Genomic DNA, 22,443 nt, shown 5'->3' with positions numbered 1-22,443 from the left:
AAATGTGCAGACACCAGTTTTACATATGTTCAGCTGGATTTTGTCCCATGTTAGTGTAATGTATGAAAAGAGGTAGTAGCTGAAAACTTTTTGTGGAACCTTGTATATTTGTGTAGACATCAGAGAGACTTGTGTGGGACTAACTTAAACAGTAGTGAAGCGCGGTAAAAGTAACACACTCGATTGAGCCGACTTACCCGGGTTCGATGCACTCTCACTCAGAATCTGGGCTCCAGGAAACAGAAACAAATAGAATTCCAGATGGCAAGGAAAGAGTCGCTCTTCTAACCTCTCCAGATGTGAACTCACAGTCAAACTCACTCAGCCGCAAAGCAGCTCTGTACTATTAAAGGAGGGGGGGCTGTTCACCACAGCAGTGACTCCACATCCTGTTCAGTACCGTCCCATTCCACAAATCCCCTCACACGCACAGAGAGAGAGAGGGGGGGGGGGGGGCTGCATGGTGCCCCTGCTCTGAACCCTGCAGGAGAGGTGAACAACCACTCAGCAGGCGAGGTCACGGAGACTCTACCACAGAGTTCATAAGGGGAAACATAAAACTGATCAAAGAAATATTATTATCTCCAAAGAGATATGATGATGATGTTGTTGGCAGCAGGGTGTAACCCCTGGAAGTTTGATTTTATTGTATGTTCACCAGTGCAACTTTCATGTTACAGTTCTGAAAGAGAAAAAATAACTGAATACAATTTTGTATTTTTCTAACTATGTGTAGATTTCTACTCCTTTTCCTTTGGGATTAATGTTCAAAGGAGGAATAAGAGTAAATATGGTTTTTTTTAAGTCTAATTAAGACCCTCAAGGTTATTTCAGTTTTGTTGGAAACAACAAAGAAAACCGGTCTCTCTACTAATCTTTTACTTTTGTGACTTCCATGCTATGGGCCTTTGTTCCTGATTTCAAATGCAATGCAGTTATGGCATTGCATTTAACTGTTATTTGTATTGTTATTTTTTTCTACCATCAACCTGCCAGGGATGGAAAATGGAAATTTGCATGCTAATTCTGGCACTTTTACGTGATGGACTTAAGTCTGTATGCAAATAATGTGCGTTTTCCTTTTTAAATAAATTAACCACAAGAAAAAAAAAACCTGAGTCAACTTTAGAAGAAGCACTTTTCCAAATTGGTCTTCCTGGATTCAATATACCAGAATACAAAAATATAGGGTGTGAAGGATTGTGAATTCATCCACAAAGTCATTCTGTGAATTATATACATAGACATATACTAGGCAGCAGAGGAAGCTTCATGTATGTCACCTCAGTTAAAGCAAAACAAAACGAGAGAGTGAATAATGTATAACAGTGTCATGTTATAGAAGCTTACTCTGTACAACAGATCAACTCAACAATAATTATGACTTTATGAATTTTAACAACTGTTCCACACACATTGAAATAGAGAATGAATCACACAAGATGTTCAGAAAAAAGACAAATCTCACCAATGTTCCTGAAAGGTTTTATGAATAAATATAATCGCATGCACCCCCAACGACTCTCATGACGTTTACATCCAGCTGATGGTGAAGCTGCAGCTGTGAGAGCCACAGTGACGTGAAGTGAAACAGGTTCTTTTTCCAACACGGCATTAACACATCACAGGAAGAGGCACAAGAAAAGCAGCAACATCCAAAACGTCACAAGAGAGAAATGGTGACTATAAAACAACGGTCTGGCAGCAACTAGGTTAAACATTCAGTTTAAGGCAAATGCTTCATCGACATAAAAGAGACGTTATCTAAGAAGATGACTGTGGATGGTACAGAAATGTTTATAAACTTTTTTCTTGATGAAGTTGGAACACATAGAAAATACAAATGCTAATCAGATTATCTCACAGAAGGCAATCTACCATAAAGTTTAAGATATCATTATTTGTAAGACCATGCAGTTCAAAGCACTGTACAACATGCTATAAGCTGTAAACTTGTATTAAAGTTTAACTACAGGATTTATGAACCCGGGCCTTATGTTCCCCGTTTTTTTGGACAAAGAACTTCACGTATTCGTCCACGTCAAAGCACCTCCACCTGAGTGCTTGTTTTTGTCCCTGCCGAGCTCAAAAGTGTCTGACAACATGAGATGGAATTCCTGAATAGCTTTGATCTTTAGCTAGAAACAATCATTATATCCGTGTGTTCAAAGCTCCAAACTCACTTGACAAAAACTGTTATTTTACCTGCATCACACGTGACCCACTGCTGCCCCCATTGGTTGGTTGGTTTGTGTAACTGTGTGACTTCTACTGCTGCAGGACTCATTAAAACTCTTTATTTCAGTGACAAACCTTCACAAACGCTGACAAACTGACTGAAGGAGGTCAAAAGGTCCTGCAGTCATACTTTTTAATGTAGGTTAAATATATTCTTTTCAGTGCTGTGCTGAATGTAAGAGGCCAGTGGAGATGCTTAGATTTCATATGATATTTTAAAAGACTGGAGTTGACCACATGACATAACAGAACACAACACGCTGCATCGGATTTAACCTTTTAAGTATAGAGAGTGACGTGGTTTCAACAGTGTATCATCGAAACTCAACAGAAAGCAGGTTTTCATTTCAAACAAACAAACAAAGAAACAAACACATGTATTTATTATTAGGGCTGCACACGACACCACTGTCAACAGAGGCCTTTCAGTTTCACCTTGATCCTCACTGTGAATGAATGAATGAATAAATAAATAAATAAATAAATCTCACTGTAAAGCGTAGACATACTTTCAGTTAATTTCTTAATGTGCTGAGCAAGTTTTCATATGAGTTCATATGAGTCACTTATTGTAATACTCCGTTTTGTAAGATTGTTTGATTATTGATTTAGGGAAAGTAGGTGATGTGCAAAGATTAAACTCTCTTTAAAGAGTCAATTCATACATTTGTAATAGTTCTGTGAGTGTAAGTTCATTAGAACTGCTTCTGATTGTGTATTCCTTCCTTTTAGTTTGTCTTCTCTCTCTTCATGCATTTGTAAACAAGAGGCATCTTGTAATCCCCAGAAGGAAATATATGTTCAGACAACCTCAAGCAGCTATGATAATGGAAATGAAATGAAGGGTACTGTAGATTATTTGAGCATCAACATAGTGCCATTGATATTCACATGAGACAAGATAGTTTGTCATTGTGTCCAAATCCAATGAAAACATTTCCAATCAGTCATTTCACTTCTAGTTGTTCCAGCTCAGCCTAATGCTCGTTTGACCTGAGGCCTCAAAGGAAATCTACGGTGATATTTCTAAATTTGTTGCCACCGTGCCATTTGGGAAATGCATGGCAGGAGCTTTCTTATAATGTTGAATGTGCAATAATTAGTGTCTTCCCACCTCATGAATATTGTCCAAAAAGGATTAGCACCATTCTCTCTGTGTCTGAGCAGGATCATTTTCAGCTGTTGCCTAATGGTAGACGTTTGGTAGTATGGTAGTCTTTTTCAACTTTTGAAAAGACTTTCTCTTCTAGTCTCGAGAGGCACTGGACCATTAAACCTACCCAGAAAGAAAGGAAATGCAGGTGGATGAGCAGCATTTTCACATCACGTACTTCTTAAAACGCATTTACCTCTCTTATTTAACTTGTTTAGTGTGTTGATTTATTTGGCCCCGAGCACTGACAGGCACTGACAGACAGCGAGGCCCTATTGAAAATGTAAGGATTATTAAAATTATTCAGACAAATGAATTGGCTTTTTGAGGCCTTTAAAATGAAAATAAGAAAGTGATGAACTTTTACGTATTCTGAAAGAATTTTCAATGTGCATCGCAAAATGGCTCACATTGCTTACATTTTGAATTCAATTCAATTTGACACAAATTTCTAATGAATTTAACTCAATTATTTCAGTTAATATGTCTAAATTTTCTAAATTAATTTGACTCAATTTTCTAAATTTAAATAAATGTAACTTTAAATAATATTTAATTTTTGTATTTATTTATTCATTTATTTTTAAACTTGCAACTGCTTGACGACGCTCTCCCATAATTCAAGCATTCAAATCACTGGACTCCAAAGCAAAAAGCTGAAATACACAGTAAGTAAGGTCATTGGTGGAATCATTCAATCACTGGTTATTTATATTTGTTGGTACATGATTGTTTATTGTATCACATTGTGAGAGATTTCTTGTTTCAATGACCTAGGATCTCAGCATCATTCTCCATCGGAAGGTTCACCTCAAAACTCTCGTCATGGCAGAGGGAGTGCCGCCAGTGAAACAGTCTGGCAGAGTTCAGAATGAAAATGTACAGACTCCCAGGATTCAGTGGTGCATGGCTGACTACCCCTGGTGTTGTGAGAATTACAGATCCAGTGAGAGTTGTGAGACGATATGCACGGAATATGAATATGAATTCTGTGATGGTACAGTTAGATCCGAAAGGAAGTCTTCTAGAAGGGCGTGTCCATCTGGCTGCCCTTTGCAGCAGGCGACACCACCCCGTAACTCCTCCCCTGCCACCTCAGCCACTGCATGTGCACCTCTTTCTGGACCTGTCAAACACACACACGCACACGCACACACACACGCACATGCACACGCACACGCACACGCACACGCACACGCACACGCACACACACACACACACACACACACACAGTATTTTTGACTGTTTTCAAATAAGAAATTTGTTGTTTTTCATGCAATACATTATCTTGTGTCATATGTTTGCGCAACAAAAATAACAGTTAAAGCAATATTTTAAAACTTTACGAAATGAACTTATTTGTTTTCTTGGCAAGAATTAGATGAGAAAAATGAATACCATCAATTCAAGAACTACATCCTACATCCTACAACCTAGAGTCCACAACCTACAACCTACAACCTACATCCTTCATCCAACATCCTATCCTATCAAACAGTTAAAATGGCAATTAACTGTTACACAGGAGCGTTCCTTCAGTCTTTATATAAACAGAGAAACTGGTCTCAATCCTATTCTCCAACTCTAACAAAGTGAGTAAATAGGTTTTCTCAAAAGTTCATCTATTTTGTAGAACTTCAAATACATGGCCAAATCTCAACACCGACTCAAATTACTTATTCTCTTTGTAGAGAAGTAATTTGATTTAATATTGATTATTAAGTAAAGTATCATTCGGTTTGTTATTGTAAGCATCAGTGATATGTTGGAAGCGTTAGATATAAATTTCCCCTCGGTGTCAGAAAAAATATTCTTTAATAAACCACAGCTCTAAATTCTCTTTCATTTACTGAAGTATATAGATTTATATCAAACTAATAAACTGATCCATTATATACTACGTATAAGACAGAGAAGTTCAGGTACAACCGTGTCACCCTGAAGCACCAAACAGATTACCATGGCTTTACTTATTTTGTGGTGAATGTAAAACATTATGGTGTTTCACTCAGACAGACTGGGGTCGGCCACACATTAATCATGGCGGTTACATAAGTCCCCGGGGTCCGTCCTCCCCCTTACACAATGAGGAGAGAAGAGGGGTGGCAAATTTATTTTGCATTTTAACCTCCGACAACACCAACCCAGCCAGACCCATACTGCCTTATGATCCGGGCACACAGGTTTAAGATGCAGCAGAGAGCCGTAACTCTTCTGTGAGATTTGGTCGATGTGTTAAGATAAATGTTTGAGTGCACTGACCTCTTGGTTGAGGAAGCAATAGAGAATCGCTACAAGCAGCCCCTTTGAGAGAGAAGAGTTTGAATCATTAACATTTCGGGCTGGTTCACATCATTAAAAAGGTGTAGAGATAACTTAAATGTCAGACACAAGTGAGAAATGACAGGCCGAAAAATACAAATTAATAACAGGTCTATTATGTTTCGCTGCCGCAGGAAGCGAGAGTGGAATACATAATAGTCCTATCTCTGTAGGACACGGCTGTATGCCATGTATAATCTCTGTTTCTCTGCTGGATGGAATAAGCTTTGGTGTTTCTCCTCTTTTATAAATAAATCCTTTGTCCTATGCATCTTAACGTGAGCGGAAGATGTAATACTCATTTTATCCCTCTGTGTCTAATTAATATAAGTTATCAACAGGAGGGGGTACAGGGCTAAAATCCAATTTGTGGAGCTTAATATCAAACCACCTTGTACCAGATGTGGCATGAAGAGGAGGAAACAGTTTTCATTGTCTCTGGCAAATATAAACAGCAAACAGCTGCCTTCACATTCCAGGACCACTAATCCCTTTTCTGTTTATTATGGATACATTTTCATAGCAAATAACCATATAATATAATATATCATGCATCATCATTTTATGATTTAATATTGAAAATGATTGAATCTGGTAGGAGTTGGGTAATAAATCTGAGAGCATCTATATCTCCAAAATTAATGTTGCTCCTATTGGTTTATGTTGTATGACAGAGTATTAGGGCCATATTTGAATAATAAGGTTTTGATATTCAGAGAATTTAATTGTATTTTAACTAGAATAAGTTTTAGAGGAATAAAATTAAGAATACAGATGTAATTTAATGAGAGAAAAGTTATAATATGATGAGAAAAATGTTTTAAAATAATGAAAATAAAGTTTTAATTTAATGAAAAAGAAAATCATAATATTTCATATAAAATTATTGAAAGTCAATTATTTTTTTCAGGAATTTAGCAGCAAGGAGAACCTGTGCTTGTCAGAGTTTCACTTCCTTCTTGATCAGGTTCTGAAAATTTCAAATCTCTTTGTTTCTAGAAACTACAAAACCACTTTGAATATCACCAGCGATAAAACAACCACTTCCGACTCCACCGAGTCCACAGAGAAGAGAGACAGACTCTTCTATTCTGAAGAGTCTTTCTTCAGAATAGACACAGTCACAGTTACACAATCTTTTCAAAGTCCTAATACTTATGATAATGTTGCGCGGATTTACCCCAAGATTTCTTTATTTGTGAAACCTTTACTTAAGTGTAACATGACAAGATGCTCCACATTTATTATATTAACACAGGCGACAGGCTGATCTTCAATATTCTCTCTCTAAAATGACATGTAGTCTAAAGTTGGGACTTTATTCTCATAATATTACAAAATCATTTTTGTAATATTAAGACTTTAATGTTTTTTCATAAATCCCCATAATACCCAATTGTACAGATTAACGGATAATTGGCAAGTCCAGCATTAACTAAGATAATGGAAAACATTACACATTGTATACATCAGCATGTTTGCATAGCCTTTACACAAACAATGTCTGGTGTGAAGAGGATTTCAAGTTGAATGCATGGAACATGAAAGTGCAGACAGAACAGCTACTTTAGTCCAGCAATGTGAAGAATGGATTTATTCAAGATATTATATGAATTTTGAGAGTTGATGTGAAAGACTGATATTCTCATTTGTCAGCGATGAGACGATCAATGAGGGTTTATTGCAACATGCAGTGCACTGAGGAGATTACATTCTGGGTATTGGCAGGAGATAATGTGTATTTTCAGGTTATTTGAGCATGTGCCATATATTGCTGGGAGAATATTGAGTGTTGATGCTGTGCGGTCCAGGCATGTACCTGGAAGGATCCCACGCAGAGCTCGAGACAGAGCCGCAGGTTAATACTGAAGTAGTCAGGCAGAAAATTGAAGAACATGTAGTGAGTCCCGAACAAAGGGATGAGGAGGAGGGTGGACTTAGTCAGACGTCTGTTTCACAAAAGAAAAGAAGAACAACAAAAAACAAGATGCTGGTGGTGAATGTACCAGAGGGAGGTTTTTATTCCACGACTTGTCTGAATGCCTCTCCAGATAGCATCATGCCCACAGACACAATAATCACCAGATGTCAATCAAGAGGACACTCCAGTGTGTGCATCAGTGTGGACGCAGTGTTTGTTTGTGAGCGGAGGAGAAGCAGCAGGTGCATGATTCTAAGTGGAGATATTAGAATGTGTGCATGTGTATGGGAACATAATAAGTCAAGCATCACCTAACTTAACTTTAGTATAACATCCAGCTATGCATGGTGAGCCTGAACACTTTCAGCCAATTAGTGAGCCTGTTTCAATTAGAAATTCTGATAAGCCTGTTGGGAAATGGAAAGGTAGATGTGGCCAGACTGACTAGTTGGTGGTTTAGCGGTGACTGAATGAATTAAACATTTCCCAATGCGGTAGCAGCAGTTTTCAAACAGCTCGAATCTATTTCGACTGTCGCATCTATTCAACATGTTCAAAGTATAATCGGCCCATCGGAATAAAAAATGCTCAACGCTTCAAAATAAGTAAGATACATAGACTGAGCTTTGAAAATGCAAAACATGTGAGGAAAAGATTAAAGCTCCATTTGATAAAACAAAATCACAGTGGGTAATATCTGTTTAAAATCATCTTCTTCAAGTATCTAAGCATTCAAATCAAAGCAAAAGCTCAAGTTAGAGATATTGCATCACTGGAGAGTTCAGTAACTGTTATTGTATCCACAGTGTCTGAAGCTGAAGGATACCTGTACTGGGTGGAGTTGTTGAACTGGATCAGCCGAGGATTCAGCTTCTGTATCAGGATTCGGATGATGTTCATGAAGAGCATAAAATTGACCTGTTTATAGAAAGAGGGAGAATGAAAAAAAGAAAAAAAGAAAAAAAAAAAAATGTTCAGCTTTAATGGGCTTATGAATGTTGCTCATTCTAATAAATGTCATGGAACCAAAGTGGGCTGACAACTGTGTAATTAGCTGTGACTGATGTGAGGAAAGTCTACGTCCCACAATTCTGGTATAAACAACGGATTTTCTTGTTTTAAATCCTTGCTCATAATCCATCTCAAAAAAGAAAGTAAACAAACCGTCTGCATAACAATTTCTCATCTGCAGGGTACATAATGGAAGGTCCATGGTTTGGATTAATTTGTTTGTTTCGGCACAATGGAGGTATTTACCGCTATAGACACAACAATTGGTCCCTTGATGATCCACCAATAGGGTGACTCCTCATTGATGTCCCAACATCTGTTTGGAAACACATTTCGCAAAAAGAACTTCAGTCAGTCTGCGCATGTTCTCGTCGCGGGTGATGGACGAAGACACCAGCTGACGAGGGGGGAAACAAATCTATCTCCTGACAAGCAACAAGTAGTGGTGAGCTCAAAATGAGTGTAAATGAATGTACATATATAGTACACAGGGTCAGTGTTTTCCAAACCAAACAGCTTTAACATAGCATAGCATAGTATAGCATAGTATAAACAGAATATACAGAAATACAGAAAATATACTGTGTGAGTAGTATTTGATGAAATCATTTTAGTAACAGTGTGCTGCACTGTGGTTTTAACTGTTGCACTCTTAACTTCCAATGGGAATCTTTGGCATTTACAAATCTGTTGCAGTGTTCTGAATATAGTAAGGCCTATAACAAATAGTTGTGCATGTGGACACGATTGAAAAGTTAATGTAAATTTAAACAAACTCTGTGTCCTCGAAATACAGCCTGGATCCAATCCACAGGAGGTTGAAGAGCACAGGTACGCCTGTGGTACGACAGAAAAAAACAAAACTGATGTCAGTGAGGCGCGATCAATACGTACTGAGTCGGCTTAATCATGATCAGACAGACATCGGAGTGAGAACCTGTCAACTTGTCTAATATCGGCATTGATCCGTGCAGAAACAACTCAAAGTAAAAGCAATGATTCAGAGGTTGAAGAAGTAAACATGCAAAAAATGTGGAAAATCTCATCAGCATGACCACCACCGAGACAAATACCTACATTCACTGTACTCAGTCAGTCAAATAGAAGTGAGTGGCTGCTACTGTTTCAAACTAATTCATTTAATTCAACATTTTAAGAAATCAACTTGAAATTCGTTGACAAAACATTCAACCTGCAAACTTAATCAAATAAAATATAAGGGGCCACCACAGTGATGGGATCTCAGATTCAGCGGCTCTGGTTTAATTACACTTGATGCCTCTGAGCCCGGGGACTTCCTGTGTCTAATAATGTAACAAGCGGAGCATGTTGGTCTGTGGTCTGTCTGCCTGCCTGTTGTCTCCGATGTGAAAACCCTTCAAACAACACAACCCTAAAATGGACAGAAACTATTTTACTGTTTTACTCAACATGTCTGAACTCAGTCATCTGATTCTGGAAAATGATACATAATCAAATGTGAGTGGTTGTTTGGCTCTTAGGCTGTAATGTTCGACTCCTTGGCAAAAACAAATTCAGATGAAATGCATGTAGCCGTACCACAGCAGTGGTTATTGAGATGTCGTCCAATTTGTTTTAGCCAGAAATATCTCAACAACTGTGGGATGAGTCTCCAGGAAATCATGCACAGACCAAATGGCACTCACTCTGAAAGGACCCCTTGGTTTGTGAGCTGCTGTTTTGACATTTTGTCCAGTGCCATCTTGTTTTATTAACCCAGAAGTGCTCAAGGACACTGGAAATCCACCTACAGCTTCACCCTCAGGATGATGGTAGCTGTATATCACACGGTATCCATGCCCCTCATTGTCTTCTCAACTTTAAGATCATAATGTACAAAATGAACATCATACTGTTTTCTTATAGTCAAGAGGAAATATCCAAATGACATTAGCCATCATGCCTCTTCCTGTATGACCTACAGATTTCGAATGTTTTGACTAAACCTCATTTAATGAATTGTCAAATTTTTTTGAAAAAAGTGTTATCTTGCAACCCAGTGGCAGCACATGTATTTATGTGCTCCAAGAATAATAACTCCAGGGCTTCAGGACATCAGATTATATCTGATTTAATATAAAAACACATTTGCTTTGTAAAATTAGGAATGACAATGAATAAAAAAGAATAAGCAGCGGTGCTGAACAAGAAAAAAACATACATTTGTATTTTCAACTCACCTTGAACAAATATGCATTTAATACAGAGACCGCATCTCAATATTGTTATCCTTTCCACTACAACAATGTACAAAACTTGTAGCGTATCATATTTATTGAGGTTTTGTTGGAATCATTGTACAAAACAGGCTCTTTGTTTCAAATCTGCAATAATAAACAGTAGAACCGAGCTCATTAAATTTAGTTTGCACCACCGCACAACCACCATTGTGGGGAAAACTGCATGTCAAGCTTTCTCACCCCATCCCAGCAGGCCGAAGCCCCACAGGCAACGCCGGCTTTGATAGAAGGAGGAGAGCAGCAGGGAGTTGAGGTAGAGCGCCTCCACCAGGAGCCAGAAAAAATTAGCCATGACACAGTAGTGACAGAAGACCACAGAGGCCTTACAGGCGAACTGCAAGGAAAGATAAGGAATTGCAAGTAGGGGTTAGTATGAGCAAAGAGCCGTGCAGGCAGTATATGACGCGGGCGTAAAAATGAAAACAATGAAATCTGCTCATATTTTCTCGAATTGAGCAAAGACCCTGTTATCCTCAACATCATCGACTTACTGTGGAAAGTGTGCAGTGGTTGATGTCATCACTTGAGAATAGTGTTGCATCCTTTATGAACACCCCCGCAGATTTAAGGATAAAGGTGATAAAAAGCTGGATGTGAATGAGATTCCTGGCACAACGAAGCCTCCTGTTGGAACAACACAAAATTACAAAGCCAGGCACAGAGTTTCTATTAAAGCAAACTGCGTCCTGCCGCCTGTAGCTGCCTGTGCGTCTTTTCTCTGAACAATGTGAATTCATTATCAATCTGTTCCTACCTGAAGAGCAACAGGATCAACACAGCCACAGTCAGCACCACGAGGGAAACACTGTAGCCGACGGTGTAGATCAGCTTCACAGTGGCAAAGTAGGACTCCTCAGTCTGAAAGCAGATTTTGCTTAAGACTTTAGACACAGAAATAAAACTAAAAGCTGTTAATAAATGCTGTTAGACTTCATAATGTTTAAAAATGAGAGGAAACTGCAGACGAGTTTAGAACAACTACTGGACCAACTAAAAGCTACAACGCTGCTTCTCTAACATCAGCACTTGTAATTAATGTCTTTCCACCAGAGCCAGTGGACAACTTAAAAGCTCGTTTGTTAAACTCAGGACAAAAAAAAAACTCAGTTTGACACCAAAAGTAGCTTTATTCATGATTCCTTGTACAAAACCGTACATCAATAGGATTAAGCACCATCCTCTCTTTGTGGAACAAAATAAATTACCTGAAGCATTTTCAGATGTATTGCCTTTATGACTGAATAGATTTTCTCTTTTAGTGTTGTGAGGCAATGAACCGTTAAACCTCTATTTGAAAGTCAATTACCCAGAAAGTGCAGGTGTTTAGCAGCACTTTCACATCAGTACAGTCCGACACATACACCTTTTCAAACATGGTACATTTATCTTTCTTATTTAGCTTGTTTAGTATGTAGATTTAATTCATAATTCAATTTGTTTTTAATCTTTGGTAAATAACATAGATGTATGCAACACCAGAGTTTCACACCAAAATTAAGAACACAAATAAATAAATAACGGGAATAGCATAAGGAACATTATGATAATAATATGATTAGGAATAACATTCATGCATCATATATCAAAGGAGACATATTAGGTTCCTATTAATGTGAACCTTTTTAATTGGGGTACTGGATGATGTTGTCAGGCTCTAATGTTCAGAAAACACTTTCCTCAGACTGTCCATCGCTGCTGCTCCTCCTCTCAGCCTCTGTCTGAAACACTAGCTCCTGTCTCTTTGACACTTTAACTTCCTGATGCAAATAACAGACTTACTGTACATATTGCACAATCCCTCCCCTTATACTTATTGTAATTTTATATTTTAAATATCTTTTATTTATACTTTCCCGAATGGATCCACAGCAAATCCCTTGTATGTGTAAACCTGCTTGGCAATAAAACCAGATCCAGAATCAGATTTAAGGCCTGTTAAAGTGCAGCCTGTTCTTATTGGTCAGCTGGACCACTCTGTTGTGATTGGTCGACTGCTTCCATCGTTTGTGGGAAATGTCGAGCTCCATTCTCACTTAACCTGTTCTTGCGTAATGCAGATGTGGGGCCCTGTGATGTCACATGACTTCATGATTCACAGGAAGTATCGGCTGAACTACTAACTACTACTAACTGGAGAGGCGGTGGTCTAGTGGCAGAACCTTGGACTATGGGCAGAGAAGGTCTCTGGTTTGTCTCTGGTTCGACTCCACGGAGAGACAACAAAAAGACAAACCTGGATTGATCTGTCCAAAAATCCAAGAGTCTCCCTACCCTAGTCTAGTGCCCCTGAGCAAGGCACCTTACTCCCCCAACATCTGCTCCCCGAGCACCGTACATGGTCGCTCACTGCTCTGTGTGTCCTGCACCAGATGGGTCAAAAGCAGAGGTTAAATTTCCCTACCTGTATGAGTGTGCCTTTGCATGTCTGTGCATCTTAATCTTAATCTTAAAATCTTAATCTCAACACACGAGAGGATAGAAAAACTGAAAAAGCGTATTTCGCTGCTCTAATTACCACCAGGGGCAACCACTGATTCTACAGGCCTATCAGTCTGAATGATATACGTTCTAAAAAAAGATCTTTAAGTGCCACTGTACTCCTACTTGTCTCTGTAAACCGAGGTGTTTACTCCTTCTTTGAAGTAGTGTTGTTTTCTGGAGCTAAAACAGAGCCTTCTCCTCGCTCCTCCTGCTGTGTCTAGTTCGTTCTCCCGGACCTCTGCTCTCTCATTCCTCACGTCTGACCTCTGGATCCACGCTGCCCGAGCAACTCTCACCTCAGGTAAGACATCATCCGCGCTGCAGGCGACGTGGTACGGTGGGAAGGGCCCGGACCAACCTCGACTGGTGCAGTTACGACTCACCGAACCTGAGGGGAAAGGGGAAGAGATCAAGAATTCAACTTCACTACAGAGTAGAAACATATTCAGGTGAAATGCATGTAGTCGTACTGGAGCCGTGGTTGTAGACATGTTGTCCCACCAATTTTTCCCACTCAGCCGGAAATATCTCTACAACTGTGGGATGAGTCGCCATGAAATCACGTACAGACCATATGGCAATCACTCTGACAGGACCCATTGGTTTGTGAGATGACATTTTGAAGCCTAGAGTTTGAGTTTTGATTTTTCTGAACGAGTGCTCAAGGACACTGCACGTCCACCTATACCTTCGCCCTCAGGATGATAGTAGCTGTCAATAACACAGTATCCATGCCCCTCATTGTCTTCTTAACGTTAAACATGTTCACTGATGTTATAGATATATTGAGAAAGTAGAGTCATTTCTTTTTGACTTCATGGACTCCTTTTTGAAATCTGAGTCGCCCTCTGTTGGTCATTTGAGAGAACGCAGGTTTCAAACACTTCTACATTGGCTTCACTTTCCATGCCCAGAGCCTGTATGTCAATTATAATATAGTTTATATTAGACTAGAGGAATTATGACTTTTCCTGTAGCGCAACCAGATTTTTTGAAAGATTTAACTACATCTCTATAATATCACAGCTATCAACGCCTTAAACTGAGGTTAATAGTTCCCAGGTGTACCTTAAGCATGACCATGAGGTTTGCATTTGTGATTTATTGGCGAAACATCTCAGCAGATAGTGATGTACTGCCATGAAATCTTGCTCAGACATTGATGGTTCCCAGAAGATCAATCATTTCCTCTGGAACACTACCATGAGGCCGGCGTGAGGTTTTGAGAGAATTGTCTCGAAAACAACTGGATGGAACTGCGTAAAACATTTTGTTCGCACATTCATTTTCCTGTCGACATCCACGCCCACCGTGTGACCCTTCAGTCACCTGTGTTGTTTCTGAAGAGGGAGAAGACAGCAGGACAACCTCTGTGGACGGTGTCTCCAATGACTGCGTGAGGCCAGCAGACGACTGCATCCCAGAATGGACGACAACCTTTTTGGGAAGACGGAAATTAAATTTAAACAAGTTAAATATTTGTCTGCTTGGAATCAGACTGGAGATTCCATGAACACCAATTTATACACGGTTGCCAGGAAATCCCAGTTGCACACAGTTTCTTATGGAGACAGAAACACTATACACAAACATCTGCCTGTAAACTACATTAAGACAAGAATGTGGGACTGCTGCAGGTCACGAGCAGGCCCCTCATCTTGAGACAGAGCCCAGAGCTAAATCCTTATGTTACGATCCTAGATAGTCTCTTGACAGATGCACCACCACGATAAATCACCTTCCCTGTGTTTTCATTCTGCATTCGAGATGCTGTCGAGAATCTGCTCCGATTCCCTGTGAAGCTCTGATTCCAGCTCAGACTTAATGTGAACATTTTCTCCCAGTGCAGGGCGAGTTTGGAATTGGTTACGCACCTTCCTGGCTCCCGTTGACCTGCGCTGCAACGTATTGAAGGCAGTGGCGCTCCTCTCTCTCCAGCTGGAATATGAATTCACACTCAGGATGCAGGCTCGATAAAGCCTGGAGGTAGAAAAGAAGGAAGGTTAGATAATATACAGGTATTTAAGCAGAGGATGTGGAGACCACCCAGTCTGTAAATACATGAGAGGGTCTTTAATCTGTGTGGGGGAAAAAAGCCTGCAGTTTATAAAGGACAGTGAATTTTCAGCAGGAAATGCTTTCCCACTCAATCGCTTTTGGCTAAATGCACCTATTTCCGTTGGTTGTATTAAGCAAAACCATCTCTCACTTTACTGCAGAGTGGAAGCTCGGAAAGTACATTTAATGAGTTCATCCCTGGGGACACGAGACTTTCTCAACGCTGCCCTCCCTCCATTAAGTGCTGCTCAGAGATTCTCGCACTGTCTGCTGCTGTTCATTCCCGATGAAAACAGAATAAGTGGATTTGCATTTGATTCTGGTCCTGACACTTATCTCCACAAAAAATGAAAGCATCTTGTTTCTAAGAAAGAAATGTGATAAGATGTTTGAGGCTAACAGGAAGCAGGCGGATCGGGGGGGGGGGGGGGGGGGGGGCACCACAGGTCACCACTATATACAGACAAACAACCATATTCACAATCGCATTCGGCCAATTCAGAGTCTTTAATCAACCTGATCCCAATCTGCAAGTCTCTGGACTGTGACATATTGAAATGGTTATGAGGTCATATTATTGTCCTTGACAATAAAAAAACATTCAAGTTTTGTGTTGCATGAATTACAATGCATGGTTCTTATACATGGCAGCTGATACGTCAGATGTTGTCAGCTCTGAGGCCTGTATAGAGGAGTGACAGTTTTTACTGTGACAGAAGCATTCCTCAGCTACTTCAGCTTCAATGCACAGTCTGGATATGAATATAAAATGTGTGTTTGACAGAGAAAGTAAAATCTATTGGGTATTGTGGGATTTCCAGATTATACAGGACTGCTGATGTTTAAAAAGGGTTGAAATGGAATTAGATTTATTCATTTTATTCATTCATTTTACTACAAAAAATCTAAAATCTCCACCTATTTAAATTTTTCTAAAGGGGCTGTTTTTCTATACGTACTGATGCGACTGGCTGTGAGTGGAGGACGGGCCACGACACTACAGGTTAAATTCAAGTTGTTTCTGTTTCCCAGTGAACTGAAGACTGAGGTTTCCTGATGATTAAAAGCAGTGCATTGTATCACCATTGAAGAATCTTTGGTTTCAGAAGTTGAACATTCAACAAAACACAGCCGGAGGCTCAGTGTGCAGTCAGTCTTTTAATGAAGTGTTACTGATCGACACCCTGCACAGATTTAGGTATGAGCTCCATCTCGCTAGGAAAGACCAGAAAGGACACACGTCTCTTTGTGACAGGATGGAACCAAAGTCAGAGTGAAACAAAACCTAAGAAGCTAAATTCCCCAGAGGACCACAAACTCTGAGGAACATTTTCAAAACTGCTTTGGAAGCAGAGTTAAAATGGATAATAGAAGAGCACAAGCAAAATAAAAAGTTCAGCAAAAGATACAAAAAAATATGAATTCATAGGTTCTCTTATTATAAACACAAAGATACCGATTTAAAATTGAAAAAGAACCAACGCAGCCAAATATCCAGTCATATGTAGATAAGGAGCGAATATTGGGAGGATTTGAATTCATAACACTCTGAATCGAAGCAAGATTAATGTAAGTGGAAACTCAATTGAATATAGATTTGCCATGTGTTAAATGGTTGTCCTTCTATCTTAGGGAGGACACTCCTTGGCATAATGCCTTTGCCAGCCGCTTACCTTAACCTTAACCATCACAACTAAATGTCTAACTCTAACCCTGAACCTAATCCTCGCCCTATAACCTTAGAGCCAAGTCTTAACCATCAAACAAGCCTTTGAAAAATAGAGGACTGGCAAAATGTCCTCACTTTCCAGAAGTGTCCTCACTATTCTAAAAATGGTGAAGTACAGACACACACACACACACACACACACACACACACACACACACACACACACACACACACACACACACACACACACACACACACACACACACACACACACACACACACACACACACACACACACACACACACACACACACACACACACACACACACACACTGTTGTGTCTCCATGGCTTCGGAGGACTCACTTACTAACATTAGGATTACATGACTATGGCATCAATAAGGAACATTTTAAGCATCAGTCTCCTTTTGTCTCTATAATGCAGACAAGTCCCCATTATGTGACTGTAAACAGATGTAGACTCCCTCAACACGAGTTATACCTGGACTACAAAAACACACACACAAAATAAATTGTTGCTCTTCTATCTCAGAATAATAAACCACGCTGGAAACGGTGACAAAAACACCTGGAGAATGAACACAACACAGTAAAACTAATTGGAACTCAACACAATTATCCTGGAAGTTGTTGGACAGAGAAAGCAAAACCAAGAACCCACCCAGCCACCCATTTACTTTACACAAGTAGTTAGAAATATGCGAGCTCTTAGCACCATCTCTCCCTCCATTGATGAACGCACACGTCGCAAAACAACCTCAGGGAATCACTACCAGTCCTCTTTGTTCCTAATGCAATGCTAATAATCTAATGACAGGTGTTACTGTGCAATTTACTCAGTAATTACTGCTCTTCCTCTGTTCAAAAAGGCGAACTAGGGACAACAAAAAAAACACTGTCTATACCTTGAGTCCTGCAGGGAAACTGGATTCAGACAATCAGAGATTGCAGATTTTGTGCTTCAGGGCGAGGAGATGGATACCGATTTGTATATGTGTGTCACTGCTGAGCATTGAGTTACCATAGAGCTGATGCAGTTGCGTTTCCATATAGTACAGAAGACAAAATGATGCATGTTTGCAGCCATGTGCCGCACACAGATGCTTCTCAGCTGCAGGTTGGGATAAAGCGAGGCACCCTGCTGCATTTAAGAAATAGGAAAAGAGATGGAGATGGATTGAGGCGAGGGGGGGGGGGGGGTGCATAAGGTAAAGCTGGATAATGTGAGCCCCGAAAACCAAATGTGAAGTCCGGCCACCACACGAAACGTGCTCTGAGAGGTGAGGCCCATTATCCACTAACAACTCAGAAAAGGGGCCATCGGGCTGCAGGGGCTCACTTTGCAGATGTCGCCTTTGATTTTCCACAGCGAACGATGTGCACTCTCACAACGCAGCCAGGCACCTCCAGCACAGGATGACAAATATAACACCTGTTCAGTCGATCGGAGGGAGGGCGAAAACACAGGCAGTCTGTTGAGTTCGTAAATGAGAGACGTTTTTTGACTTTTGTCAAATGCACTCATTATGATGCATAAAGTAACGATGATTCTTGAAGTTCTCATGAAAGATACATGAGAACTTCAAATATCACCGTAACTTTATGCTTTGTATAAGAAGCTGGAGTGAGAGGATGTTAACTTAGCTTAGCATAAAGATGGAAAAGGGGAAGTAAAGTCTGGATCGGTGCAAAGCTAATGAAATCTAACATTTATATCATGTTTGTTACTGCAACAGGTCAAGGAATGTATTTAAAGACGGACAACATGACAGCTAACCAAAAGTGAAGCCAAAGAGTCTCCATTGCCCCCTGGTGGCTGGCTTCAGTATGGGACAACAATCCTGCCTCGTCCATGTAAGTAGATGGGACATGGATAAAAATAAAAAGAGTCAAAATACACATCAAACAAGTTTTTCAAGAAGATGTTTCTGTCATTTTATGTAGTTCTCATCAAATTGATGTTTGCTGAAGTGTGGTAATTTTTCTGCTAAGTTTGGTTTTAATTCGTTATTTGATGCTATAAAAACATCATGATTGACAGCGGAGACTCACTCCCTCACTCTTTGCTCGAACGCTTGTATCAATAACGCAGCTCCGTTCCCAATCGCTGCTGTGCACTCTCACTTCAAGCTTCCATTATTCTCGCCGCTGTGTTGGAGTTTACAGTTCTGTTTGTCTGTTTGCCTTTTAGCAGGATTATGGAAAAACCACTTAACTGGGGGATCATATTTGATCTAAGGTGGCAGATCCAGTTTTTTTTTTTCTTTTTTAAACATTGCAGGATTTTATTTATATATTTTAAGGCATTTTTGTGAATTATGTGAAATTATTCATGTATGCTAATGAAAAACCAGGTATATATAGGGGACTGAATCTGATATTAAGGGTGTCCTATTTGGTGCAGCTTGATAGATTGATAGATTCTAGTTTTGCATATTTTTTCAAACAAATGAAATACAATTAACGATAATTAATGATGACAGCAGGCTGACCTTCAAATAGAGCCACGTCACAATTTGTGTTTTCAAATTGTTTAAAAGATAAATATGAATTGTATTTTTGTTGTAGAGTTGTATACTTCATGGTCAGTGCATTGTTTAACCAGCTGCTTTCCTATTTTCAGTCTTTATTCTGGGAGAAGCTAAAAGGTTGCTGGAGAACCAAGCTGAAGTTGAATGTAGTGAAACAAAGCATAATTCCAAAACTGTCAAACTATTACAGCTGACAGAAAAAAATTCACACAATAAATTAAATAAAACAAAAACAGTTAGCTGTCCATTTGCTGACATCTTACAGAGTGAACTTGGTTTTTCTGAGTAAGATTCATGTTTCGGTATAAATAAGCCAAAAATGATGACATTATTGTCCTCTTTTCATTTTTCTATCTTTCTTTGTGTTGTGTCTCGGGTTCAGGTTATCTAAACAATCAGAAGACTAGAGGCCTATTTTTGAAATGATTATGTTATGTTATGTTATGTTATGTGTGTGTGTGTGTGTGTGTGTGTGTGTGTGTGTTGTGTGCCGACTCTGAGCAGTGACAGATTGGAATGGACAGAATGAAGTGGAACACAGTGATGAGTGTCTGCCCTGTTCCCATTCTCCCTGTGCCACAGTAATCATCACCCCACCCGTTCGCCTGCTTCTCATATTTCTATTCTGGTATGTAAACTAGCAAGGCGGCCGTGTAATAACAGTCATATAAAGATATTGAGATAAAAAAAAAAACGAATTGTGCAACATGTGTTCTGATCCCTGCCCGTCATGCTTCTCCACAGTTGATTGGCCAAATCAGATTTGTACAAATTAGACTCTCAATAGAGCTGATTGATTTCAATAAGCTGTGTGCGTGTGTGTGCGTGTGCGTGTGTGTTCGTTTGTGTGTGTGTGTGTGTGTGTGTGTACAGTATGCAATAGCCTTCTCACATCCCTTGCCATCTTACTACAATCATCTTATTCTCCTCCTCTACACCATGTTTCCTGAAAGTAAACTTATGCGATATACATTCCATTTTCATGCACTACTACACACACGCACCCAAATACACACACGCACACAGCATAAACAATTATTTTTGCAATGAACTACATCTACTCATATGTACAGAACAAAACACAAAGCAGCCCTAAGTTTAACTTGAAAAATGACTTGTTTCTTCAATTTCTCTTTCTTGCTCGTGTGTATGTAGTAGTGCACGAGTGTGAATGTAAACCTTGTTTTGTGTAGTTTTATCTTCCATAAATGGTTTTACATGCGATAAGTCTCGCATTTCATAGGCTCGTTTTTCCATAATGTTTTATATGTGATGACATTAAACACTGTTTTACACACGTAAACCCTTCTATCCACACAGACACACACATCTCCAGAATAAACCATGAAAAAAATATATTAAAAAAAAGGGTAAACTACCAGAAGAATTTGAAAAGTGTCCGTTGAAGTTTCCATCAGCCAAATGTGAACAATTCAAAAGTGTTGTGTAGAAGTCATGAGGGTTTTCACATTTAGAACCAGAATGGAGACTTGACGTCAGGGATTATTTTACATTTTGGTGCATGCAGTATATTTGGGTGTATATATACATATACTTTATGCATTTATGATATCTATATACAATACCCACAGGTACAGATACACCCCCCCACACCCTGCCCTTTCCTTCAAAACAAATCTGCTCCACATTGATTTTGATTTAATGTAAAAGCTGCTAAACCCTTACACACATAAAGGTCACGATAACACGTGCAGTCACCACTGAGTGTACTGCAGTGTTCGTATTAGAATGACCAGCTTCTTCACATTCAGCCCGGGCAAACATGATATGCTCCTGCGGACACATTAACCCTCGATCAGGGTGAAGAGCCCAACTCTAATCTTTCACACACGCTGAGGAATATAATGAGCAAAAGGAAACAGGAGCAGATCGATCTGTTTCTCTTCTGTGCGTTTTGATTGTTTTTCATAATATTTGCACAAAAAGATTCAGAATTGTAATTTTTCCCAGATAAAGAAAACAACAACTATAAGTTTCAGATGTAGATGTGATTAGAGTAAAAGTAATCCACTTACAGTTGGAGCCAAACACAGGGTGAGGAACATCCCTGTGATGAGGAGACAGGTCATGTTGATGGTGCAGTGCCCTCCGCTCCCTCCAGTGAGCTGCCTCCCCCAGTCAGGCTGCATCACTCTGCACACACCGGCAAGACGGGATGCTGAGCCCCTCTCGCTCTCTCTCCAGGTGAGAACAAAAACATCTCACCAAGCATCACAGTCACAATAAAGCAATTCCTGTCTTTCTTTTCAGAGTAAAAGGCTCCATCAAAAGCTGCAGTAAGAAATGGTTGTGGATGAGTTGTTTCTGGTCGTAACCGTGTATATAGGTGTTAGTAACACTGCGTTCTGAAGATTACAGTCTAATTAACAGGGTTTCACAACCATGAAGGGATACGTTTCTCTTTTATTTTGAAGGGAAACATGAGCTGGTACCTTCCCCACTGAGATTAAACCAATGTTTAAAATTCATCTGCCTGCTTTCCTGAGTCTGGCTGTTTCACACACACAGAATTAGAACTGTGGAAATATGAGTGTTCCAGAACATCCTCTAGGTGTCAAAGCACAACATGCACCTCTCATAGATTATAAATGTTGTGAAAATGGTCATTAGCTTCAGCCAGGACCAAGTCTTATTATAATAACTGTACACCACTGAAACAAAATGTTCAGGACAGTAACAGGAAATCTTAAATCCACCACGTATATGAAAATGTAAATCCTAAATGGCAGCAGCAGTTCACCATATTAAGCTCTAA

At 39.6% G+C, this 22,443-nt stretch overlaps 2 protein-coding genes across 2 annotated transcripts in view; both read right to left on the bottom strand.

Moving 5' to 3' along the window:
* The window catches only part of LOC133960228 (cytochrome b-c1 complex subunit 6, mitochondrial), a 90,363-nt gene that overhangs the window by 30,260 nt on the left and 37,660 nt on the right, over positions 1-22,443 (bottom strand). The gene's annotated exons all lie outside the window — the stretch shown is intronic.
* ghrhrl (growth hormone releasing hormone receptor, like) lies at positions 4,039-21,757 on the bottom strand. Its single transcript, XM_062395937.1, has 13 exons — positions 21,704-21,757; positions 15,262-15,367; positions 14,717-14,824; positions 13,684-13,775; positions 11,661-11,764; positions 11,398-11,530; positions 11,087-11,240; positions 9,422-9,482; positions 8,892-8,961; positions 8,461-8,552; positions 7,533-7,662; positions 5,654-5,695; positions 4,039-4,517 (listed from the first exon to the last, which is right to left on the bottom strand). The coding sequence occupies exons 1-13, from the start codon at positions 21,755-21,757 to the stop codon at positions 4,416-4,418; spliced, it is 1,248 nt and encodes a 415-aa protein (XP_062251921.1). The 3' UTR covers positions 4,039-4,415.

Source organism: Platichthys flesus, chromosome 9, assembly GCF_949316205.1.
Source record: "Platichthys flesus chromosome 9, fPlaFle2.1, whole genome shotgun sequence".
Classification (NCBI taxonomy): Eukaryota; Metazoa; Chordata; class Actinopteri; order Pleuronectiformes; family Pleuronectidae; genus Platichthys; species Platichthys flesus.
The sequence above is the reverse complement of the archived record's forward strand: the minus strand, read 5'-3'. Positions and strand labels throughout refer to the sequence as shown.

Coding starts and splice junctions, on each gene's coding strand:
- ghrhrl (XM_062395937.1), bottom strand. CDS start 21,757: ATGACCTGTCTCCTCATCACAGGGATGTTCCTCACCCTGTGTTTGGCT. Junction 13,776..14,716: donor CCTCTTCAGAAACAACACAG/GTGACTGAAGGG, acceptor CTTTCCCCTCAG/GTTCGGTGAGTCGTAACTGC. Junction 11,531..11,660: donor TTGATCCTGTTGCTCTTCAG/GTAGGAACAGAT, acceptor TTGTTCCAACAG/GAGGCTTCGTTGTGCCAGGA.